At 42.0% G+C, this 27,791-nt stretch overlaps 1 protein-coding gene across 1 annotated transcript in view; it reads right to left on the reverse strand.

Annotated features, from left to right (window-relative positions):
- The window catches only part of LOC126204170 (uncharacterized), a 114,744-nt gene that overhangs the window by 69,458 nt on the left and 17,495 nt on the right, over nt 1–27,791 (reverse strand). Inside the window, exon 3 of the mRNA XM_049938576.1 lies at nt 24,856–24,997. Coding sequence (XP_049794533.1) covers nt 24,856–24,997 — 142 coding nt within the window. The remainder of the gene's footprint in view (nt 1–24,855; nt 24,998–27,791) is intronic.

Here is a 27,791-nt window from a genome sequence, read left to right on the forward strand (position 1 = left end):
AATTTGTGCGTCGGTCTGGTAAATAGACCTGTTGCGATACCATTCGATAACAAAATTCCAGAAGGGTGCTTTCCAACGGGATAACGCTCGCCCATATACCTCTTTTGTAATTTAGCATGCTCTACAGAATGTCGACATGTTGCCTTGGCCTGCTCAATCAGCTGATCGGTTTCCTATGTGGGGCATCATTGGACGACAACTCTAGCGTCAGCCACAAACAGCATTAACCATCCCTGTATTTACCGACCATGAGCAATAGGCGAGGAACTCCATCCCACAAACTGACATCCGGCACCTGTACAGCACAGTGCATGCACATTTCTGTGCTTACATTCAATAAAAAATGGCTCTGAGCACTATCAATCCCCTAGAACTTAGAACTACTTAAACCTAACTAACCTAAGAACATCACACACATCTATGCCCGAGGCAGGATTCGAACCTGCGACCGTAGCAGTCGCGCGGTTCCGGACTGAAGCGACTAGAACCGCTCGGCCACCGCGGCCGGCTTACATTCAATATTCTGTCGGTTATTAATGTACCAGTATATCACACTTGCAATGGCCTATCTCGCACTTACATTAACCTTTGATCTCGCAATGTTAATCACTTAAATATGTTATCTATACGAATGTATTCCCGAATTTTCATTACTCTACATGAATTATTTTTTGGTTACAATTTTTTTCCGTCGATGTAAATATCAATAAACGTAATTTACCCAGTATTATTTACGTTCATTTTCTGTGTAAGAGATATAAAACTTCAAAATAAAATAAGTTTCGTTATAAGGACTCCATCCTACGACCTTTGAATTATCGCTCTGTACTCTTTCCGTCATGCCAACCACTGTCTGTAATCTACACTAACATAGATGGCTCATGCTTCCCCCGACCTGCGCCTTCGGGAGGGCGACGGTTAACATCCGCGTCCAGTCATCCTGATTTAGGTTTACTGTGATTTCCCTAAATCGCTTCAGGCAAATGCCGGGATGGTTGCTTTGAAAGGGCACTGCCGTTTTTATTCCCCACCCTTCCCTAATCCGATGGGACCGATGACATAGTTGTTTGGTACCCTTCCCCAAAACCAACCAACCAACCCATCTTACTTGGCACGAACAGTAAATACGTGGATAATAGAACACTACAGCAGTGACCTGTGATGCTCCGCAAGCACTGACCATAACCAGTTAATATTAACTTTTCGGCTATTATGAAACTCATCTACGACAGGTGAATATCTAGACTTTTTACATAAAATATTTAGTAGCATTAGCTTGCTCTCAGTGTTCGCATTTTCTTCTTTCTCAATGCATTCCGGTGACGAAAAAATCAAAGGATAATTCAGTTAGCATTTACTAATGATTCTGCTAGAACAGTGTAAGTTCCTTTTTATCCTACATGTTATTTGAGTACCCAGCGTTGCCTGGGTGCGTATTGATTTCAGTTTTGTTTACCAGCCTCCTCCTTTGCCTCTCTCTGTGCCGTGCAATGATGTAATTTTATTGGCACATTTAGCGGCGTATGCGGATACCGCGTGACAAATGTGTTGCGAATAGAGTTAGTATCAAACAAACATCACGCACAACGCGGCAATTTTTCACGCAACTCAGTGTTTATGACGTCATGCCTCCTCAACAGTGCGTCACACAATGATATGATAATTTTGCACGTATTCGTATACTCAGTGTTATATGTGAACATTGTCTCCAAAATGTGTTGTGAATACACTTGGTGGTAAATAAGTAATAAATTAAAATGTCGTGCCCGATGCGACAGTTTTGCTGCAGTAACAGCGAAAATGTAGTGAGCAATAATTTTTTCCCTTTCAACATTTTGTAGAAGCTGTCAACGGGAAAAATTTTCTTAAAGCTCTGAATTTACATGTACAATTTTTCGCGAGTCACAAAATGCTATAGTTTTCAAATACTGTATAGTGTTCATAGTAGCCATGTGTTATACAACGTGAACGTTATGCAACAAGTAGCATTGCAGTACGGATTAAATACACTGAAGATTCTATAAGCACTATATACTTTACGCATATGAATCACGAAAAACTTTTTCACAAATATGATAAAGTTCAAATGTTGAAGCGTAAATAGCTTTTTCGAAAAGTAAATATTTTTCCCTAATTCGCGTAACATTCTTCAAATCAATAAGTATTTTGTGCTGCACAGTCTCTACAGTAGTCTGTGTTCATTCTCATGGTTCAAGCTATCACCTTACCAAATTTAATCGAAATCGCTTTCGCAGGATAGTAATAACAAATTCAAACGATAATTTGATACGTCTATTCAGTGGTGTACATAGATACTGACAGCAAAATTCGTCGCGAATACACTTTTGTAAAGGTTTGAAACTATACGTAAAGTTTGTAGCAAGCCACTATTGTCTGTTATTCGAAAAAAATGGGCGAATGAAGTTTCGGATTTCGTGCGTCGTGGGAATCACTTGGTTTTCACCATCAGCCCAGCCCCTTTGATAAGCACGTGGATCTTACAACCACAGTGAGTCATTCCGCGCAGTAAGCGATTTGTGTACAAGGTTTGGTTAAAACTGCTTCAGTGATTTAGAAGGAGATGTGCAACACATTCATGTAATACGTACGGATTCCTCGTAGAACAGATACCAAAAGTTCACGGCCGCTGTGGCCGAGCTGTTCTAGGCCATCCAGCCTCGAACCGCGCGACCGTTCCGGTCGCAGGTTCGACTCCTGCCTCGGGCATGGATTTGTATGATGTCCTTAGGTTAGTTAGGTTTAAGTAGTTCTAAGTTCTAGGGGACTGATGACCTCAGATGATAAGTCCCATAGTGCTCAGAGCCATGCAAGTGCCTTCGTAAACTGCTTTCGTTGACTTCCTTGTCATGTGTTCTAGCCGGAAGTATATGGATACTGTGGGGTCTTGCCCACTCATCGCGTGTAAGGTGCCTAGAGGATGCTACGTTCTGGGAATGTTGTACAACAATTCAAGCAAATAACATGTAGATGTAGATACAGATCATCGCGCAGCCCAAAACGCTAAGGATAGAAACTTCAAATTTGCAAAGATTCTTGAACTCACACTGTAAGCGTCGTTTAGGGTGGAATATTTCGAAATTCCACCCCTAAGGGCATGTCTTATGAACTATTTCATAATGGAAGCGGTTTTCAGAGAAGTCTATGATAATTTCAATTTGGCTTGTCGGACAGAAATATATATATAAAAAATACGTGTTCACCTTCTTTGTAAATTCAAGCCCTATGGGGTTGAAATAGGGGATGAAAGCTTTTAAGGAGAAACTTCATTATGCGAGCATTTTCGATGAAAAATCTATGAAAATTTGTTTTTGGCTTCCTGCTAGAAATAAAAAATACGCATTTCACTTTTTTGGAAGTTCAGCGCTTAGGGTGTAAGAGAGGGTCATTGTGAAACTACTTTAAATCCAAATCTCTTATAAGTGGTATTTGGCTTCTCGGTTGGAGGTGAAAGAAATACGTGTTTTATTGTTTATGGTAATTCAGCTCCCCCAACGGAGAGGGGGGAGTGAAATGGCGTCACACTGATTCACTGACTTATAGTCGATCAGCCGCTAAGGATAGGAAATTTAAATTTGGAGAGGGTGCGGATCTTATATTGTAGACATCGTCTACGAAGAAATCGTTCGCAATTCCACCCCTAAGGGGATGAAATTGGGTATAAAAGGGTTTTTGCATATATGTCGTTATTAAGGCAATTTTAAAGCTTGAACTACGAAAATTGGTATTTGTTTCCTCAGGGGGAGATAGGAAAACGTATGTTTCAGCAGTTTTGGAAGTTCAACACTAAGGGGGTAGATAGTGGGTGAAAATGTTTTTGAAAATAGATCATTATTACTAAAGGATTTATAAAGCTACATCCGTAAAATTGATATTTGAATTCTAGGTTGGAAATAAAAACAATAATGTGTTTCACTATTTTTGGAAATTCAAATCCCTGAGGGAGTGAAATAGTGGATGAAAGTTTTCTGAAAGTATTTCATTATGAAAGGGTTTTCGACGCAAATTCTTTGAACATTTGTATTTGGTTTCTGTGTTACAAACAAAAAATACGTGTTTCATTGTTGTTGGCGATCAACCCCTACGACAACGAAACAGGGAATGAAAATTTTTAAGTAAATATTTTATCATAATAAAAAAAAATTTTAAATCACGTCTCAAAAAAATGGTTCAAATGGCTCTGAGCACTATGGGACTTAACATCTATGGTCATCAGTCCCCTAGAACTTAGAAATACTTAAACCTAACTAACCTAAGGACATCACACAACACCCAGCCATCACGAGGCAGAGAAAATCCCTGACCCCGCCGGGAATCGAACCCGGGAACCCGGGCGTGGGAAGCGAGAACGCTACCGCACGACCACGAGCTGCGGGCAAAAATCACGTCTCTGTAAACCAGTATTTCACATCTGGGTTACATAGAAAGAAATACATGTAAGGGGATGAAATTTTCTATGGAAATATCACCAGAAGAACGCAAAAGACATGGTTAAAGAAAGCCATGAACTATAGGTACCAGAATCGTTTTTTGGTCAGAAATACATAACTGGCCATTAAGAGTGCTACACTAAGAAGAAATGCAGATGATAAACGGGTATTCATTGGACAAATATATTATACTAGAACTGACATGTGATTACATTTTCACGCAGTTTGGATGTATAGATCCTGAGAAATCAGTACCCAGAACAACTACCTCTGGCCGTAATAACGGCGTTGATACGCTTGGGCATTGAGTCAAACAGAGCTTGGATGGCATGTACAGATTCAGCTGCCCATGCCACACGATACCACAGTTCATCAAGAGTAGTGACTGGCGTATTGTGACGAGCCAGTTGCTGCCACCATTGACCAGACGTTTTCAGTTGGTGAGAGATCTGGAGAATGTGCTGCCCAGGGCAGCAGTCGAACATTTTCTGTGTCCAGAAAGGCCCGTACAGGACCTGCAACATGCGGTGGTGCATTATCCTGCTGATCGAACATTTTCTGTATCCAAAAAGGCCCTTACACGATCTGCAACATGCGGTCGTGCATTATCCTGCTGAAATGTAGGGTTTCGCAGGGATCGAATGAAGGGTAGAGCCAAGGGTCGTAACACATTTGAAATGTAACGTCCACGGTTCAAAGTGCCATCAATGCGAACAAGAGGTGACCGAGACGTGTAACCAATGGCACCCCATACCATCAAGCCGGGTGATACGGCAGCATGGCGATGACGAATACACGCTTCCAATGTGCGTTCACCACGATGTCGCCAACCACAGATGCGACCATCATGATGCTGTAAACAGAACCTCGATACATCCGAAAAAAATGACGTTTTGCCATTCGTGCACCCAGGTTCGTCGTTGAGTGCACCATCGCAAGCGCTCCTGTCTGTCATGCAGCGTCAAGGGTAACCGCAGCCATGGTCTCCGAGGTGATAGTCCCTGCTGCTGCAAACGTCGTCCAACTGTTCGTGCAGATGGTTGTTGTCTTGCAAACTTCCCGATCTGTTGACTCAGGGATCGAGACGTGGCTGCACGTTCCGTTACAGCGATGCGGATAAGATGCCTGTCATCTCTACTGCTAGTGATACGAGGCCGCTGGGATCCAGCACGGCGTTCAGTATTACCCACCTGAACCCACCGATTCTATATTCTGCTAACAGCCATTGGATCTCGACCAATGCGAGCAGATATGTCACGATAAGATAAACCGCAATCGCGATAGGCTACAATCCGACCTTTATCAAAGTCGGAAACGTGATGGTACGCATTTCTCCTTACACTAGGCATCACATCAACGTTTCACCAGGCAACGCCGGTCAGCTGCTGTTTGTGTATGAGAAATTGTTTGGAAACATTCCTCATGTCAGCACGTTGTATGTGTCGCCACCGGCGCCAACCTTGTGTAAATGCTCTGAAAAGCTAATCATTTGCATATCACAGCATCTTCTTCCTGTCGGTTAAATTTCGCTTTTTTAGCACGTCATCTTCGTGGTGTAGCAATTTTAATGGCCAGTAGTGTACATTCGGGTAAGTCGCTGTTTCTATGCCCCTAATTAACGTGAATAGCTTAGAAGACGTTGTAATTTGTGAACAACATAATAATTCGGTGGACAAAAACAAAAAGACATGTATAGACCGTACAGTCTACGTGAACGGAGTAGTAGGCACTAAGCTAGCATATACATAAATAACCTTTAAATTGTGACCAATCTGTTTGCTTGTCAAGTTTCAAGGCCTAAGAAATTCCAGGTAATTAAAATCATTTGGGGAGCTTGTTATTATACTGCTTAAAGCCACAGAGTATCTTTTTAAACTAACGAAACTATTTTTTTAGTCTTGGAATTCATTTTAAAGTGATAAATTTTGTTCTTAGAGTCCAGAAATTCAAATATCTGAATCAGTTTAGAATTTTGAAGAAGAAGCTGAAGAGAGAATCATTGTCAAATAATCCAGAGTTTGTAAATCACAAAGTCGTCGATACATGATTTTTAGCCTGCCTCCTGCCTTCTACGGACGGCACCAGAAAATAAGCTGTTGCCGGCGTTACCAGTTAATGGACCGCGCTTTGTACAGATCTCTGTTTCAGAATAGACTGCTGGTCCTTTCCGCGAGAGTCTATTACAGCTGATGTCGTATGGCGCTGTTACACCATCGCTGCTAGGAAGAAGATGCACCAGAAGCACCGACGTACGTCGTAATCTTCTGAAGCAATTTGAATAAAAAAAAAAGTTCATATCAACCGTGTCTATCAAATAAACCCAGTCCGTCACGCCTTAGGAATATACTCTCCTAATCTCCGTCTCAGATATATGACGTGGTCGAGGAATTTCCGCTGCATCTTTGAATTCAGCATCCAAAAAAAGGATGGATGTTCCTACGTGTGAACAAGATGCAGAAGAAACTTTCATTTATTGATTAATGATATGAACAGTGGTGAACATTGAGAGGCACAAAAATGAATAATATCAGTCAATTTTTATTAATTTTCTTATATTGTATGGGTTATTTGCTTCAAAGTGGCACGAGTTGAACGCCAGTCGTCAGCGTTTTTGAACAGAGGCTGGGCATTTGGAGGTCTCTGGTCCGTCATTCAGGGCTTAGGCAGCTTCTCCATGACATCTACTCCCGGGAGCGGCACCTGGAACAGAAGGGATGCAAGCATTAGCGACTGCTGGTTAATAGAAAATTGTTAACAAATTTGTTGGTTAAAAAATAAAGGTCCGTATACATATAAACATTTTGGGGCGGTGTATGGCACAATGCACTGATTTATCAAGACACCTTCCAGTGATTAGAAACAGAAAAAATAACATCAATAATATACGAGTGCCTGCTGAAAATTAATACCTCCAAGCTTTTTATGTGAAAACTCTTAAAGATTCTTAACTAAAACAAACCTTACTAACTTTCTACGTCTTCACTCTTCATGTCTACTTATTTGTTTTTCAACGTAGTCACCCTGGCGACGAACACATTACCCCCAACGGTTACCAGTTTGTTGATACCGCCGTTTGACTTCGTTAACGAAGCCGCGACGTCACCTCAGCTTGCACCGCTTCATCACTATCATATTGAAGTCCTCGAGCGTGTTCTTTAAGTTTCGGAAACAGATGAAAATTGTATGGATCCAAGTCGGGAGGTTGTTCGAAGACAGTGAATCCAAGGCGCCGGGTTGCTGCAGACGTCGCAGCGCTCGTGTGTTATCAAGCAGTTTCATGCTGAGAAGCAGAGGATGCTCCCTGTGTCAATGTACTCCTCTAATTCGCAACTAGATTAAGCACGCTGTTTCTCAAGCACCGAAATAGTAACGTTATACACAACCGTATTACACGCTACATTTCTGAGCTCTGTAGCACATGAGGGCTGCAAATACGTAGGCATGAAGAAAAACATGTAGAATGTTGTAAATAGTCTTTACAGGTGTGCCGCCGGATGACGTTGTGCAAATCCCACAATATTTCCTCGGAGCAACTGTCCGACATCATCAGGTGGTTGAACCTCGCTAGTGGCTAGGTACGTCAGCCACCAGCGTGGTTCAACCACCTGATGATGTCTGACAGTTGCTCCGAGGAAATATTGTGGGATTTGCACAACGTCATCCGGCGGCACACCCGTGAAGACTATTTACAACATATCCGCTGGGAAAACCTGAAGAGTCACATCATGTAGAATGTTAATAACGTTTGTTTTAGTTCAAAAGCTTTAAGAGTTTTCAGATAAAAAATTCTGAGGCGTTACTTTTTAGCGAACACTGATTTGAAACAGAAAAATTGGGACAACAGAAGACGAAGGGTACAATATGTAGTAGAACCAAGAACGGATGAGCTGTAAATAAGTGCACGTGAAAAAAAGGGGACAAGTTGGGGTTACTGTTCCCTTCCTCGACTTTTTCACGTGTATATCGAAGGATCAAGGAAGGAAATAAATGGAAGATTGAAAAGTGAAATTAAAATTCAGGGCGAACAGATGTCAATTGTAAGATTCGGTAACACATTTGTATCTTCTGCGAAAGTGAAGTGGAACTGCAGGACCTCTTGAATGGAATTAATAGGCTACTGAACCCTAGAATATGGACTGAGACAAACCAAAAAACAAACGAAAGTATTCAGCACTAACAAAAACGCGTTTTTCGACAGATGTAACATCAAAGCTGAGGACCGCGTAGTACATACACGGTGGTCCATTGATCGTGACCGGGCCAAATATCTCACGAAATAAGAGTCAAACGAAAAAACTACAAAGAATGAAACTTGTCTAGCTTGAAGGGGGAAACAAGATGGTGCTATGGTTGGCCCGCTAGACGGCGCTGCCATAGGTCAAACGGCTATCAGCTTCGTTTTTTTAAATAGGAACCCCCATTTTTATTACATATTCGTGTAGTACGTAAATAAATGTGAATGTTTTAGTTGAAACACTTTTTCGTTTTGTGATAGATGGCGCTGAAATAGTCACAAACATATCACACACAATTTTAGACGAACAGTTGGTCACAGGTAGGTTTTTTAAATTAAAATACAGAACGTAGTTATGTTTGAACATTTTATTTCGGTTGTTCCAATATGATAAATGTACCTTTGTGAACTTATCATTCCTGAGAACGCATGCTGTTACAGCGTGATTACCTGTAAACGCCACTTTAATGCAACAAATGCTCAAAATGATGTCCGTCAACTTCAATGCATTTGACAATTCGTATAACGACAGCGAGTAGTTCGCCTTCCGTAATGTTCGCACATGCATTGACAATGCACCCACGCATGTTGTCAGGCGTTGTCGATGGATCACGATTGCAAATATCCTTCAACTTTCCCCACAGAAAGAAACCCGGGGACGTCACATCCGCTGAACGTGCGGGCCATGGTATGGTGCTTCGACGACCAATCCACCTTTCATGAAATACCGCTTCACCCACACACAAGCTATGTGCCGGACATCCATCATGTTGGAAGTACATCGCCATTCTGCCATGCAGTGAAACATCTTGTAGTAACATCGGTAAAACATTACGTAGGAAATCAGCATACATTGCAGCATTTAGACTGCTATCGATAAAATGGGGGCCAATTATCCTTCCTCCCATAATGCTGCACCATACATTAACCCGCCAAGGACGCTAATGTTCCACTTGTCGCAGCCATCGTGGATTTTCCGTTGCCCATTAGTGCATGTTATGCCGGTTTACGTTACCGCTGTTGGTAAATGACGCTTCGTCGCTAAATAGAAACCGTGCAAAAAATTTGTCATCGTCCCGTAATTTATCTTGTTCCCCGTGGCAGAACTGTACACGACGTTCAAAGCCGTCGCCATGCAATTCCTGGTGCATAGAAATATGGTACGAGTGCAATCGATGTTGATGTAGCATTCTCAACACCGATGTTTTTGAGATTCCCGATTCTCGCGCAATTTGTCTGCTACTGATGTGCGGATTAACCGCGACAGCAGCTAAAACACCTACTTGGGCGTCATTATTTGTTACAGGTCGCGGTTGACGTTTCACAAGTGGCTGAAGACTTCCTGTTTCCTTAAATAACGTAACTATCCGGCGAACGGTCCGGACACTTGGATGATGTCGTCCAGGATACCGAGCAGCATACATAGCACACATACGTTGGACATTTTGATCACAATAGCCATGCATCAACACGATATCGACTCTTTGCGCAATTTGTAACCGGTCCATTTTAACACGGGTAATGTATCACGAAGCAAATACCGTCCGCACTGGCGGATTGTTACGTGATACCACGTACGTATACGTTTGTGACTATTACAGCGCCATCTATCACAAAGCCAAAAAGTGGTCCAACTAAAACACTCTTATTTCTTTACGTACTATACCAATATGTAATAGAAAATGGGGGTTCCTATTTTAAAAAAGCGCAGTTGACATTCGTTTGACCTATGGCAGCGCCATCTAGCGGGCCAACCATAGCGCCATCTGGTTTCCCCCTTCAAGCTAGGCGAGTTTCGTTGTTTGTAGTTTTTTCGTTTGATTCTTATTTCGTAAGGTATTTGGCCCGGTCACTATCAATGGACCACCCTGTATAGTCACGGGTTTCAGCTACGTTGGGAACAAAGTAATGCGTGACCAACACAGCAAGGACGGCAAGGATAAATTACGAGGAGTATTCAGTAAGTAATGAAACACTTTTTTTCTTGAAAGCAGGTTGGTTTTATACAGGACTCCAACTAACCTTCAAAGTTTCCACTATTTTGGCTACAGACTCTAGTTTTTAACGTAATTTCCGTTCAATGCGACGACCATTGGCCATCTTACCGAGAGAGTTCGCGTGGTACCACTGTACTGGTCAACAACGGAGCCAGCCTTTAGCTCCCCTTCATCCACTTACTGCTTGCCCGCGGAGTGCATTCTGCAGTGGGGCAAACAGATGTGAGTCTGTAGTTATGAGATATGTGCTGTAGGCTGGTTAAGGAAGAACGCTTCACTGAAGTGCGCAGACTTGTGTGCGGCGTTGCGTTCTAATGGAGAAGTTCATTTGCATTTTTGTAGCGACGAACACGTTTAAGTCATTTCTTCAATTTCCTCAGGGGAGCACAATACACTTCGGAATTCACCGTGGCACCATTACGGAGCACACATCAAACAGAACAACCCCTTCAGAAGTACAGACCGTCCGCATGACTTTTGCAGCTGGGGGTGCGGCTTGGATTTCCTCTTCGGAGGAGGGATGGTGTCGTGCCACTCCGTGGATGTCCTTTTGTTTCCGGTTCGAAGTGATGAACCCATATTTCGTCTCCAATAAAGATGTTCGACAAAAAATTGTCACTGTCAGCCTCGTAACGCGTGAGCAACTCCGAACAGTTGGTCCTTCATTCCTGTTCATGGTCTTCTGTTGTGTGGCGAGGAGTACCTCAAATGGTAGACGATCCTACATCTACATCTACATCTACATGGGTACTCTGCAATTCACACTTAAGTGCCTGGCAGATGGTTCATTGAACCATTTTCATACTACTTCTCTACCATTCCACTCTCGAATGGCGCGTGTGAAAAATGAACACCTAAATATTTCCGTCCGAGCCCCGATTTCTCTTGTTTTATTATGATGATCATTTCTCCCTACGTAGGTGGGTATCAACAAAATATTTTCGCATTCATAAGAGAAAATTGGTGACTGAAATTTCGTAAATAGCTCTCGCCGCAAAAAGAAGCCGCCTTTGTTTCAGTGACCGCCACCCCAACTCGCGTATCATATCAGTGACACTCTAACACCTAATTCACGATAACACGACACGAGCTGCCTTCTTTGTACTTTTTCGATGTCCTCCGTCAGTCCTCCTTGGTAAGATCCCACACCGCGCAGTAATATTCCAGCAGAGGACGGGCAAGTGCGATGCAGGCTGTCTCTTTAATGGGTTTGTCTCACCTTCTAAGTGTTCTGCCAACAAAGTGCACTCTTTGTTTCGCCTTCCCCACAAAATTATCTACGTTATCTTTCCAATTTAAGTTGCTCGTAATTGTAATTCCTAGGTATTTAGTCGAAGATTTGTGCGACTTACCGTGTACCCAAAATTTATCGGATTTCTTTTAGTATCCTTGTGGATGACCTTGCACTTCTCTTTGTTTAGTGCCAATTGCCACTTTTTGCACCATACAGAAATTCTCTCTAGATCATTTTGTAACTGGAATTGATCGTCTGATGATTTTACTAGACGGCAAATTACAGCGTCATCTGGAAACAATCTAAGGGGGCTGCTCAGGTTGTCACCTAGATCATTTATGTAAATCAGAAAGAGCAGAGGACCTGTCACACTACCTTGGGGAACGACAGATATCACATCTGTTCTTCTCCATGATTTGCCGTCTATCACTACGAACTGTGACCTCTCTAAGAGCAAATCACGAATCCAGTCACACAACTGAGACGATATTCCATATGCACGCAATTTGATTAATAGTCACTTGTGAGGAACGGTATCATAGGCCTTGTGGAAATCTAGGAATATGGAATCGATTTGAGATCCCTTCTCGACAGCACTCATTGCTTCATGGGAATAAAGAGCTAACTGCGTTGCATTTTCTTCAAGGTGATTCATAATGATCGAGTACAGTATATGCCCCAAAATCCAACTGCAAATTAAGGTCAGCGATATGAGTTACTCCTATTTCCTTTCTTCAATATTGGTGTGACCTGTACTACTTTCCAGTCTTGAGGAACATACATTTCGTCTAATTGTATCAGTGCTACCAGCAGAGATGTCCAATTGAGCAGCCAGGTGTTAGATTGTAATCGGTCGATCATCTCGAATCAGAGTGTACGATCACAGACGCCTCACCTAACGACTCACCGAGATTTTGTTCACAGTCTCTGTAGTTATTCTGCTAGCGCCTATGAATATCTGCCATGCTCTGGTTTTCTGCGAAAAGAAACTAAATGACAGTTCACTGTTTGGAATGCACATCCGTTACGGACGCCATTTTGAAGGCTACATATAGAGGCACTACCTATGATAATTTCAAGTAACCACACGGTCAGAAGCGAGAATATTCGGCGAAGTCCCGCAACAAATTTTTCATTCTTTCCGCCGAAATTGGCCAAGAAAAAAGATTATTGCATTACTTGTTGAATGTCCCTCGTAGCATTCCTCTCGACATGTAGTCTAGTTATATGACAAACAGGCCACCATTAAACCTGGAAATTTTAAAGAATGTCAGTCTTAAAAACAATATTTTATGTATGGACCGAGCGAAAACTAAGAGCAGAATCGAAACGTTTGGGACATGGTGTTACGAAGGGATGTTGAAAATATATGGACTGATATGATTAGAAATATATGATTAGAAGTTAGTAGGTTCTTCACAGATTCGACGAAGAAAGGAATATGTGGAAAATTCCGACTACAAGAAGCGGCAAGGCATACTTTATGGCAGCAGAGAAGACAGAGGCACACATAGGCAGCAAAAAATTGAGGACGAAAACAAATATTGGAAATTAAAAGGCGAGCAACTTATTGACGACATTTGGTGAAGGTGCTACTCTGAGATAAAGCGGATGGTGCAAGAGACAAATTGGTGGCGGTCCCAATGAAACTACCTAGAAGAGCGACGTAAAAGACTGTATGTGTATCTGTTTCAGGATCTTGACAATATCTCTTACACTGTTTTCACTATTCTGAGAATATTAGCTGCCTTACCATTGAGTTGGCATGCTCAGCCTGCTACAAAGCCTCGTTCCAAATCTACATTGGTTGACGCGCGACTGAATCGTTGATGCACATTTATCCCATTCGATTCGATATATTTTGTAGTAAATAGCTGTTGTCCTTAACACTAGCCACGACATGGGTCAGCTGTTCTCAATTTGAGTAAGGCAGTAAAAGGCTGAATCGTACTTTAATAACCTCAAGCTGTTATCACTTTTATTTCTGGCAATATCATACCATTGTGATGTCACTGTGACATCAAGAGAGTAATTTTCATGGATCCCTTATTCTGACAGCCAGTTCATTACAAATTAATTAGGCAGAAATTACAGGTTTTTATCGTGCGCTGATCGTCTACTTATTCTTTACATATAGCTGGTAAGCTACATATGTACCAAGCCTGCTTGAAACCCGCCCAGCACCCATTAACGCAACTAGGGGTGGTAGCGGTGCCTTACACCAACAAACCTTTTTTCCAAGATATTACGTAATTTTTGTCCACCTATACTGGAAACAACTACTGGCGTTTCATAGATTTGCTTGGTTTTACATTTTGCGGCCAACCCACTCAATCACTTTCTCATTAGCATTTCAAGTTAATAAGCTTTGTTTCGTTGATATTACTCCAGGCATTCCACTCGAATTACACCAGTGGGGTCGCCGTCCACGACCGACGGAGGACTAATTGTCAAGTGTCGCATCCATCACTTCATGAATCGTTGTAGAGAAGTTCGGAACTCAAAACCGTGTTTGGAACACAGTTTGGTCATGGGCAATCACCTTTTCTCTCCTTGCCGGTCAAAAATTGTCAATGAACATTTCTATCTGGATCCGTAACAACAGTTCAGCACTGATTAAAAAGTTCTCAGGTTTTCCAACAGCGTCCAGTAATTAAAATTACACGAGCTTTCGCCCAAGTACTCCATGGCCATTGTCATGTGGTATGACTGACACTGGGCTACTGGCACGCCCCTTTTATACACCAGCTGCCGGCTGGTGCCTGCGCCACCGATGGATCCCACGCCTTGTCGAACCGCTGGCCACCATCTATATTTAGGATGTTACTGCTGATTTTTATTGCTTGGTCTCCTCAAAGGCGCTAAAGGCACTAACAGCAACATCCAGTTTACCATGGAGGTGGAAAAAGACGATGCATCGCCCTTCTTCGACGTTCAGGTTCGTCGAAAACGAAATGGATGCCTTGGCACTTGCACGCCATCAGCCATCAGCACCTGGCACAGAATCGCACTATTTTACAAACATTGGTGCATAATTCAAGAACGACACCAAACGCTGATCCAGATTCGATGGTGAAATACTGTTCACGAAGGTGGATGTATTTAAAATTAATATTTATTACATTTGATAGTGATATAATTATTATCAACGGCTACGACGTCCATCAACTAATTGAAGTTATTTCATACAAGCTCACAATAAGACCACCGAAGAGGAGCTGGAAAATAAATTTGCTTTCTTGCCGTTCTGTAGCTGCGTCTCGGGCAGCATAAGCTGCCTGCTGAAAAGACACAAGATCAAATCGCTCTTCAGGCCTCAATTACTGAGACCAGTTAAAGACGTAGCAGGTCTCAGAACACCTGGGTTCTACAACATATCTTGCGAGTTAGCCATCCTTGTGTCCGACGAATAGTACGCACTGTGGAACAACACAGGAAGGAGCCTATGCATTCCCGAGATATCTGCTTTAGCTGAGGATCCCTTAGAAAACGGACACCGGACAAAACTTGATGAAACATCTGTCATGGTTCACACAAACGATTTCTGGGATTGTGTAATTAAAGAAGCCACTGAAATAAAAATCACCGGTAACACCCCAAATAGAGACGGCGGCCTGCAGCTCAGCACGGCGTGGGATCCAATGATCGCTGAGGTGAAGAGGGAGCATCGAAAAATCTAGCCGACATGTGCTTGCATATGGCGACGCCACAGGCATCAGTGACGTCACAGCCTGCAACTAGTGTGCATAAGAGGCGTACCAGCAGCCTACTGGCAGTCATAACACTTGACAATGGCCAAGGAGCACTTGGCCGAAAGCTCGTGTAATTTTACAAGTAATTACTTGACGCGGTTGGAATCCGAGGGCCTTTTATTCAATGCTGCGAGACTCTGCATTCTTCAACGCCATTAAACAGTAGTTCCGCATTCAGGCTGAATGGGTGGCAATGGTAAAAGTAAAACTTCAGGCAAGGAATGACTTTATTGCTCATATGGCGCGTTTCGGAATTTATCCGTCATCAGATACCCAGGGGTGGTTTATGCGCGTAGATATAGCGTTTCAAGTCATAAGTGAACCAAACATTCGCAAAAATGTCCGAAAACTGGACAAATACGTGCAATATTAAAGCTTTGATGTTAAGTGCCAAATTTAAACAATTGTTACAAGACTGTTTCGGTGTAATGTTGACTACAATCACACTAGGCTACACTCGCGCCATAGACATTCCTGCGGTATGCTACCAGATAAATCATTTATGCATTCAGCGTCACGTGATGAATGGAGATGGCCTCTGTAAAACTAATATTGGACCTATAAATTTGGGCTCTCCTTGAACTTCCGATACAGTAGCGTACAGGTGCCACGAGTGTGGAAAATGGTACACCACCACTTTTGCCCACTTCTGTGGTAACAAGTCACAACAAAAAATATGTGAAGAGAGACGCTGAATGCTATCGGGTTAACGGATTTCCTCCTTCGCCTTGACTGTCGCCTTCTGGTCACCGGTGAACATCACGTAACGTGTGTGTCGTCCTCTGGCGTTTAGCGACTGACACAGATCTTAGCTCCGTGTCACACCTGGTGACATTAAACGTAGGCTCCCCCGAAAAATGGCAAGCTCTTACAGGGTTCAAGGGAACGACCGTTGACTATGTCTTCGGTGAAGTGGAGAGAGTGTAGCTTCATTACTGACGGTACCTCTAAAGCACTCACAACGTCCCCGAACGCACACCGAGATACCATGCACTATTCGCGAATTATTTACGTACTGTTTTCATTAACTACGCCCCACCCTCTCCCATAGCAATTGGGGAGTGCCAGCCTCAGTTCAATGTCCCACGCAGCATCACATTGACGACAAAAAATTCTGAATGGTAAGCAGCGAAGAAGGCAAGAGACTGATTCACGGAAAGCTGCATTCATTGAGGCTTTAGCAAAGCATAATGAGTGCCTTGTAGGTATTTTTACACTGTCCTGTTAGAGACGGAAAAAGCCAATGGCAGCGAACAAGAAAAATCCAGTTGCACCTTCTTGAAGAAATTTTCTTTCAGCTGAAGTTGCGCGTAATATGAAGATATTATTCCTGTTTATCCATTGAATACCTTTTTTTTGTAACATTATGTTTTACATGATTTTCGTTTCTACACATTTATTAGTTACAGTCATACAAAAAAATATGGAAACATTGATCCTATCATCTTGGGAGAGTTTTTGGGAATAATTGGGAGCATCGCCTGAAGAGGGATAGTTCAACTTTTTATGGTAAGGAAACGTGACGCTGCCAAATAGGTATAGCTTCTACACTTCTTTCATTTATTTTGAAAATTAAACTTAGATAAATAATTAAGCGAAAAAAGTTAATTTAGCAGCGTCTCGTACTATTAATCAAAACGTCCTGGATCCCGCTTTTGAAACTCTCCACTGTTAACGTTTTGAATAAAAAACATCAGCAATGGCGACCGAAGACTTTCAATAAAAAGTCATTCTCGTACTGCCAACGGCATTGCCAAAGGGCGCGGAGGAGCAGACAAAACTTCAGGGCACTCTCTTGACTTTCGAGTGGGCAATCGTTCCTAAAGGGTGGAAGAATCCGTAATGATCAACGACATGAGGATGCAGGAAGGAGTGGGAACCACAGAATTAAAGATACATCATGTGTATACACGGAACATGTGACCTGTAATTGAAACAGTATCATGATGTTCTCTACTTTGGCAAAAGATTCCGGACGAGTACTATGTTCGGATATCCGGAACGGAACTGCGAAAGCACAGGTGACAACATAAGAAAATATTGAACGGGTGAAAGTAAGATGAAGAGCTAATAGTCATGGAAGATTGGAGTGCGGTTATAGGGGAAGGGGTAGAAGCATGGGTTACGGGAGAGTATTGGCTTTCTAGTAGGAATGAGAAAGGAAAAGGAATAATTGAGTTCTACAATAAATTTCACCAGGTAAAAGCGAATACTCTGTTCAAGAATCGCAAGAGGAGTTGGTATACTAGGAAAAGACAGGGAGATTCCATCATATAAAGCACAGATTTCATACTGGAAACATCCCCCAGGCTGTGGCTAAGCCATGTCTCCGCCATATCCTTTCTTCCAGGAGTGCTAGTTCTGCATGGTTGGCAGAAAAGCTTCTGTGAAGTTTGGAAGGTAGGAGACGAGGTACTTGCAGAACTGAAGCTGTGAGGACGGGTCGTGAGTCGTGCTTGGGTAGCTCAGTTGGTAGAGCATTTGTCCGCGAAAAGCAAAGGTCCCGAGTTCGAGTCTCGGTCCGCCACACAGTTTTAATCTGCCAGGAAGTTTCATGTCAAGCACAGTTTCTGGAATCACATATTGAATTGTAAGGCGTGCCCAGGAGCAGATAGACTGCGATCACAATTCAGTAGAGATGAAGAGTAGGCTGCAGTTAAGAAACTAGTCAGAAAGTAACAATGCCCAAAGAAGTGGTATAAGGAAACACTAAGGAATTAATAGATGCACTTGAAGTTCTTTGAGGCTATAGATACTGCGATAATGAGTAGCTCAGTAGGAAGTTCAGTTGAACTGCAATGGGCGTCACTAAAAGGAGCAATCACAGAAGTTGGAAAGAAAAACATAGGTACAAAGAAGATGAGAAAGCCAAGAGTAACAAATGAAATACTTCAGCTGATCGACGGAAGAAGGAAGTACAAAATCGTTCAGAGGAATTAAAGAATATAGATTACAAGCCATTTAGGAATGAAAGAAATAGGAAGTTAGTGAAGGAATCGAAAACGAAAAGATTGTCGGAACGACTGACTCAGCAAACAGAAAGCCAAAACAACCTTCGGAGAAAATAAAAGCAATGGTGGTAACATCAACAGTGCGATGGGAATTCCACTGTTAAATGCTGAGAAGAGAGCGGATATGTGTCAAGAGTACACTGAAGGCCTTTGTGAGGGGGAGAACTTGTCTGGTTACGTGATAGAAGTCGATTGGTAAGAAATAGGGGACCCAGTATTAGAGTCAGAGTTTAACACAGGATTCGATCAAATAGGGCAGAAGGGATTGATCACGCTCCATCAGAATTTCTAAAATTGTTGGAAGAAGTGGCAACAAAACGGGTACTCACTTTGGTATGTAGAATGTATCAGAGTGGCGATATACCAGCAAATTATTGGAGAAATATCATTCACACAATTCACAAGATAGCAAGAACCGACAGTTGTCAGAATTATCGCGCAATGAGCCTAGCAGCTCATGCATCCATGTTGTTGACAAGAGTAACATACAGAAGAATGGAAAAGAAAACCGATGATCTGTTACATGACGATCACTTTGGCTTTAGGAAACGTAAAGCAAACCGAGAGGTAGTTCCGACATGGTTGATTTTTGAAGCATGAACTATAACTAAACTCCGTCCGAACAGGCCTCGCAAGACCCGACGGTACCGACCGGCCGCCGTGTCATCCTCAGCCGACAGGCGTCACTGGATGCAGATATGGAGGGGCATGCAGTCAGTACACTGCTCTCCCAGCCGTATGGCAGTTTCCGAGACCGGAGCCGCTACTTCTCAATCAAGTAGCTCCTCAGTTCGGCTCACAAGGACTGAGTGCACCACGCTTGCCAAAAGTGCTCGGCAGACGGGATGGTCACCCACCCAAGCGCCAGCCCAACCCGACAGCGCTTAACTTTGGTGATCTGACGGGAATCGGTGTTACCATTGTGACAAGGCCGCTGGAGATTATTGAATCATGGCTGAAGAAAAATCAAGAAACGTTCATAGGATTTGTCGACCAGGAAAAAGCATTCAGCAATGTAAAATGGTGCAAGATGTTCGAAATTCTGAGAAAAATAGGGTAAGCTAAGGAAAAGATGGGTAATACACAATATGTACAATAACCAAGAGGGAATAATAATAGAAGAAGTGCTCGCATTAAAAAGGGTATGAGACAGGCACGTAGTCTTTCGCCCCTACTGTTCAATATGTACGTCGAAGAAGCAATGAGGGAAATGAATGAAAGGTTCAAGAGTAGGAATCAAATTCAAGGGGAGAGGGTATCAATGTTAAGATTCGCTGATGAAATTGCTATCCTTAGTGAAAGTGAAGAAGAATTATAGAATTTGCTAAACGGAATGAACAGGCGAATGGATTGAGAGTAAATCGAAGGAAGACGGAAGTAAAAAGACGGAGCAGAAATGAGAACAACAAGGAACTTAACACAAGAATTGTGGATCACGAAGTGGACGAAGTTAAGGAATTCTGCTACCTAGGCAGCTACATAGCCCATGATGGACGGAGCAGGGAGTGTTACGGCGTAGCCCGCATCTCGTGGTCGTGCGGTAGCGTTCTCGCTTCCCACGCCCGGGTTCCCGGGTTCGATTCCCGGCGGGGTCAGGGATTTTCTCTGCCTCGTGATGGCTGGGTGTTGTGTGATGTCCTTAGGTTAGTTAAGTTTAAGTAGTTCTAAGTTCTAGGGGACTGATGACCATAGATGTTAAGTCCCATAGTGCTCAGAGCCATTTGAACCATTTTTTTGTTACGGCGTAAAGTCAAGCGCCGACAAGTCGGGAATGACAAAGCAGAGAATCGCACGCTGACCAACCGCTCTTCCAGGACGACAACACGACAGCAGCGGCCCCTATGGTTCAAATGGCTCCAAGCACTATGGGACTTAACATCTGAGGTCATCAGTCCCCGAGACTTAGAACTACGTTAAGCTAACTAACCTAAGGACATCACGTACATCCATGCCCCAGGCAGTATTCGAACGTGCGACCGTAGCAGCAGCGCGGTTCCGGACTGAAGCGCCTAGAACCTCTCAGCTACAACGTACAGCGGCCCCTATGTGGAGAGGACACAAGCGCCGCGACCGAATGGTGACGGCCCAGTTCAATAGCAGCTTCTAGATTACCCACTTGGAAAGCAGCCTCAACATTAGGCACTTCGATAGCAGTTCAGGAAAGACTTTTGTCAGAGATCAGCAGTCACTGTAAAGACATTATTTCGCATGTCGCCCTTTGCTTGCGGCACATCTTTGTAATTGCCAAAGTATTGCATTTGAATAATTGTAATAAAACTCATTAATATGAGTTGTTTGTTTGTCTAGCGAACCGAGTAGGCAGGATTCCTAGACACTACAGGGAGGACATAAAAAACAAACTAGCACTGGCAAAAAGGACATTCCAGGCCAAGAAAAGTGTTGTAGCATCAAAGATAGGTCTTTATTTGAGGAACAGCAGTGAAACATTGACAATCGAAGTATTTGAGATGTAATGCTAAGGAAGAATGATGAAAATTAGGTGGACTGATAGGATATGAAATGAGGAGTTTCTCTGCAGAATCGGCGAGAAAATAATTTATGGAAAACACTGACAACAAGTGAGCCATGGCCTTCAATGCGATTGGATGCTTGATTCGCCAAGAAGATTTTTGCGTGAATTTCGAGAGATCGAGTAGAGAAACTAGCACCGAGAGGTTGGGTTACAACGCGAACGAGGAGACGCGTGTGGACTGCGGTCGCGAGAGGGAGTTTGGAGGAGTGATGTGAGCCCGCTCGGGGAGTTGGAACCGGCCCGTAGCCAGTCGGCTGCTGCTGCCTTTGTTCGACGACGATTGCCTTTCGCTGAGATGGTCCTTGGAGGTATGAAGTAGTGGCCTACTGCCTGTTGATACCACTGGGTACGCTGCCTGATGGAACCAATACAGGCGATGAAGACGGTGAGACTTGCTGCGCTTCAGACAAATTCGAGTGTAACGGAAGATTGTGAAGTGGCGAGTTGTGTCACAAGCTTCTTGTGAATGTTCCTCAGGAATCGAGCTTAATTCTTGGTACTGCGGACGCTGATTAAAGCGTCACAACTGTACTAGACTCAGGAATTTGTTTGAATGTGACTTAGTGGTATAACTCGGTCAGGGAATTACATGGCCTAGTCTGTTAAGATTCACAACTGTAAAGGTGTCGTGTTTGCTGTAATTGCATACATTGATCCTTATTTGGGCAGACTGGCAGTAACTTGCTACATTCAGGTTTCATTCTTGTTAGATAGCAAACCTTGTGTCAATGCTCATATGTCAAGCGCCCCTTTAAGCAATATGAGCTTTCGGTGTGGCCAGTTATTGATTCCAAGTAATGTCATAAGCTTAACCAGTTTTAGTGCAGTTCTCCTCGGGTCCTTTAATTGGTAGGTTTTCCCCTGACGCTGTTGGACAATCAATTCAAGTTCTTTAAGGCGGTCCAAATGCTCTCGGCCGATAAGTTGATGGAGGAAGGAAACTGCCCAATGCAGTAACCGTATTTCTAGTATTGCTGTGACAAAGGAGAACGGATTGACGCCTTGGTCTTGAATTATGAATTAAGTTACGTACATAACAGATGTGTCAAGGTTATTATGTTTAAAAGATTCTCTTAAAGTACCTCGCTTAATTGTTTGCCACTTGTGAACTGAACTGTATTTAAGTTTGCGGCCAGCAATATATTCTTACATTCTGTGCGAGTGCACGAAATTCATTTAAGCACGTTTTGAAATGAAGTGACTAATGGTCTTATTTGTGTTGGTTTTAAATTTAATCAGATTTAATCACTTATTTCTTTATCGTCAGTATTTGTTACCCTTAAGTTTTGGCACGAATTTAGGGAGTTTTCAGTAGTTCAAGATGCTGATTGCCTTAATAATTGCTAAATATCTAAAGCAAAAATCTTAAAATACCATTATTCTGAATAGTTTCTTGAGATTTGTTGAAACAGTTCATGCTACAAAGTTTTCAAGAAAATTTTTACCTCCTTTGAGGATATTAACATTTTTACCCCTTTTTAAAGACATCATTATTTTCAATACATCTGAGATTGTTCAAGCTGAGTAAGATACGAAAAAAAATTCTCTGTAAGTTTTCGTTATCATAAATTCATGCAATTAATTAAAGTTTCTGTATAAAATCAAGCTTGAAAAATGGTAAATACATTTTCTCTTAAAAATTATGTGTGACTCGTATTTTTATTGTTGTGTTACCCTTGGGTTCCCCGTTAGCACCACAGCATTTGTGTTGGCCTTTACCATCCCTCCCTTAAAACCCTTCTCGAGAAGAAGGGACTGGATGATAAGACATCAGTTAAGATGTCGAGATATAACTTCCATAGAACTAGAGGGAGTTATAGAGGGCAAAAACAGTGGAGTAAAACGGAGACTGAAATACATACAGCGAATAATTGTGAACATCGGTGGTACTTTGAGATGAAAATGTTGGCACAGGAGAGAAATTTGTGGCGGACCGCATCAAATCAGTCAGAAGACTGACGGCACAAAAGATCCTTCTTACACATTAACCGCGACCTCTTGTTCCCGTTAGTCTTAACTGAAATATAGTTACACTTTTATAATTTGTACACAGATTTTTCTTGCCCTGCATCAACTAAAACGCTAGAGCATCCAGGTTGCCATTAAAACATGTGAGGAAAGAAGGAGTCAGAGTGAACATTTTCACATAAAATCCCGCACCAGTAGCTTGTTTTCAGAAACAAATGAAAGGGATATATTTAGATAAATTTGAATTTTTAGTTGTAGATTATAAATTGTACACTCCCTATTCGCTGAAGACCACGAGATAATTAATGGAAAGGAAGTTGTTTCAAGGATATGATAAGTGGGGTTTAAAAGGTACCACAAAGAAAACGAGTCTGCCTTAGCAGGTGGTGACAAACAGCATAACTCAAATACTGATAATTTTTTGATTAAATGTTTTTCTTTTAAATACGTATGTGTAACTACACCGGGGGTGCGGCTTGGGAAGGGGGGGAGGGGGGCAAGAAGAGTGTAGAAACCAGGACAAAGGAAAAGTATTATTTGACAATTAACTAAATACTTTGCAGTAGTATGATCACAAACAAACATAATTTAATTAGATACAAAATTATCGAAGGCAGAATATGTAAACATGAGTCAAAAGTCTGGAAAACAAGGCAGAGAGAAAAAGATCGACTACGAAGATCAACTGCAAGATCAACTACAATGGAATGGAAATGGCAGGAAACATAATACAAGTCACTGAGACGAAATGATTACTGTGCTTTGGCCGTTTAGAATAAACACATAACAGTATATGACCAGAGAAAGTATGGAAATGGATGCTAGTGAGAAAAAAAGAAACAAAGTCCACAGCCTACAAGAAGGCTGACAGATGTCGACGACGCTACAGAATTCATTCATGTCCAAGTGGTGGATCTGGAAACCACTAATCTATGGAGTCTGAGAGGCGAGAAATGGCGTTACCCGTACATAACTCGCGAAATAGATAAATGGTGAAAAAATTGTGCTACAGTTCAAATGGGATGCATCTGTAACTAGTAATCATGTACCAAACACGTACGATATTCAGCTTCAGCATTTCACAATTTCTATGTGTTACTTATGATGGTGAACATGTTGACACCACTATGAAAATTACAAATCATGACTTTTTCATTTCAATTAATTTAAAAAAAGTATTTCATTATCAGGAACATATCCTTGAGCCGTAATTTAATTGTTACAAACACAATAATGCATATTTAGTAAGTTGAAATTAGTAAAGTTCATGTTTAAATTGCTAATGAATTGTTTGAGTCTGTGAAGGCTATCTTTTTTTATTGGTTCGTGCCTTTTAAATGTGTTTGATTGTTTTCTGACGCAATTTGTTGGATAAGTGCACGCCATTATTTTTAGGACATATCAGCCCACCTCTTACAAGACGTACATATTACATGAATCAGGCTCAAGTCTTCATAAAGGGTCTAAGAGAGGTGATGGTCTTCATTTAGGACAAATGGGCTTGACTGGGACAGAGAATGGAAATGATTTTGACGTTGACGTAGGCGCGAAGGTCGACTTTCCAGTTATCTTACATCCAGTAGTCTTATTTGTTCTCTTTTGATTAGGAGATCAGTTATTCATAACTGTTAACGTTTTTAGTGTATTTTCGTGCCCTGTAGCTTTAGAGTCTACTGACCTTGGGAATGAGGTCGTCCACCTTGTCCTTAACATCCGTCACCAACTTCTCACCATCCTTGACATTGGACGTCACCACTTTCTTGCCATCCTCGCCGACCTTCACCGTCTGCTCACGTACGGTACCGTCAGGACCAGTGACTCTGTAAAGTGAAAAGCACTGTCTAGATACTTCAGTGGACCGATGTCGCAAGAAAATGAATAACAGGATGTGTAGTTTATCATCATTATTAGTGACGCACTAATTCTTACATAGTATTTCCATAGTGATAACGGCTTCAGGGGTCGATAAAGTTATTGCATAGTAGAGTTAGGGTAGGCTTACATTTTAATTTTCATTCCTCAACAATAATAAAAGCCAGTTCCACGAAAAGTGAAAAAATATGCACTTTTGGCAATTAGAAAGACTCACACTTGGGTAAATAACTGGTTCACAGATGTCTTAATTAACAGTTACATATTAATCTTGCAGCAATGTTGATTGTCAAGGTTCTGTGATAACTAAACACGCAATAAATATTTTACTTTTTTTTCACTGGGTTTTGTAGGTGTATCACATAGAACAATCACTAGGATCATCGCCTCACGTCATGTGGAAACTGTTTCATAATGAATTGGGTTCCTTAATCACTTTTTGCTCCATATTTACATCAATCTAAAATTCATAACTCTAAATGTTTTCAGTCTTCAGCATAAACTGTAACGCATGTTGTAGACCATCAAAGGTAGAGTATCCACTGAACGTAATAAGATGATCCCTGCATTAGACAAAAAGTTTTCAAGGAAAACATTTTGTTGATGTACAAACTGAGAGAAGCGGTCTGAAGTTCGAAAATTCCTTTACTAAGGATGTCTTCTGTGAACTAAAACTGCCCAGGTGATCAATATTCCTGCTGCTCCTCTTCCTTCCTCACTTTATTTTTAGCTTCAGCCTTTTTTTTCCTACTTTTATTGCCTTCTTGGTGGACTATACTGCCCTTACTCCAGAATTTATTTCTCCGCATGTCATCATCCTTCTAAGACATTATCATATTTCTACCTCCTCAATAGCTTTTAATCTGCCATCCTCCTTGCCATTAGAAGTTGTTATTTCATCACAAATCCATATTTGCACTGTTCTTCGAAAAAATACAGTCTTTTTGGAATGGAATTATTCATTTGCATTTTGAATGAAATCATTCGCACACATTTTTATTTCCTTACATTTTATGTGTAGATTACAAATAGCATTTCCACTATTAGCTGTAGATTCCATACCACTTAAAAAGGTTTTAGCTTTTTCATCAAACACTTGGTGTGTGACAATGATTATTAGCACTCTCCTTCAGATTACTACATTTACATTATACTCTGCGAGTCACCTAATGGTGTGTGGCGGACGGTACTTTCGGTCCCTCCAATCCTCTTCCATTCGCGAATAGTGCTTAGGAAGAATGATTGTCCGAAAGCCTCTGCATTGGCTCTAATTTCTCGAATTTTCTCCTCGTGGTCAGCACTCGAGATGTATATGGTGGGGGGGAGTAATATGTTGTCTGACTCCTCCTGGAAAGTGCTGTCCTGAAATTTCTATAGTAAATCTCTCCGTGATGCACAACGTCTCTCTTGTAACGTGGAGTTTCTTTAGCATGTCCGTAACGCTCTCTCGCCAGCTAAGCGAGCCCGTGACGAAACGCACCACTCTTCGTTGTGTCTTCTCTATCTGCTCTATCAGTCCTACCTGATAGGGATCCCAGATAGATGAACAATACTCAAGAATCGGGCGAACAAGCGCCTTATAAGCCACTTCTTTCGTGGATGAGTTACATTTCCTTAAGATTCTTCCGATGAATCTGAGTCTTGTGTGTGCTTTTCCCACTATCTGTTTTATATGGTCATTCCACTTAAGGCTGCTCTGGATAGTTACGCTCAGATATTTTACGACAGACGCTGTCCCCAGCTGTTTGTCGTCATGCGTCTGTTTCAATGCAAGAATGACCTTTTTCGTTTTGTAAGATGCTTTGAGCTCTCCCATTTCTGTATAAAAAAGAATCAATTCAGGAGTAGCACTTATACAGCTACAGAAATTTGTCTGCACACACAATAACACAACAGAATTAAACAAACAAGCTGACCAAAGGCGAATCATTGGAGGACTGTGGTGCGTCTAAAAAGTATGACAAAATTACCGTCAGTTCAGCCACACAGAAGTACGATAAATACATTTCAAGGTAAAACTAACAGTTAGGAACTAGTAGATAAAGTGAGCATGGAATGTTCAAACGTTTTACACATTCCAGTATATACGTTTGTCTATGTCTGCAGCCAATAAAGATCTTATGATCAAATCTTCAAGTATACAGGGTGGTCCATTGATCATGACCGGGCCAAATATCTCACGAAATAAGCGTCAAACGAAAAAACTACAAAGAACGAACCTCGTCTAACTTGAAGGGGGAAACCAGATGGCGCTATGGTTGGCCTGCTAGATGGCAGTGCTATAGGTCAAACCGATATCAACTGCCTTTTTTTTTTAAATAGGAATCCCCATTTTTATTACATATTCGTGTAGTACGTAAAGAAATATGAATATTTTAGTTGGACCACTTTTTTCGCTTTGTGATAGATGGCGCTGTAATAGTCACAAACGTATAAGTACGTGGTATCACGTAACATTCCGCCAGTACGGACGGTATTTGCTTCGTGATACATTACCCGTGTTAAAATGGACCGTTTACCAATTGCAGAAAAGGTCGGTATCGTGTTGATGTATGGCTGTTGTGATCAAAATACCCAACGGGCGTGTGCTATGTATGCTGCTCGGTATCCTGGACGACATCATCCAAGTGTCCGGACCGTTCGCCGGATAGTTACGTTATTTAAGGAAACAGGAAGTGTTCAGCAACATGTGAAACGTCAACCATGACCTGCAAAAGATGATGATGCCCAAGTAGGTGTTTT

This window comes from Schistocerca nitens, chromosome 9 (genome assembly GCF_023898315.1).
Source record: "Schistocerca nitens isolate TAMUIC-IGC-003100 chromosome 9, iqSchNite1.1, whole genome shotgun sequence".
NCBI classification, from domain to species: Eukaryota; Metazoa; Arthropoda; class Insecta; order Orthoptera; family Acrididae; genus Schistocerca; species Schistocerca nitens.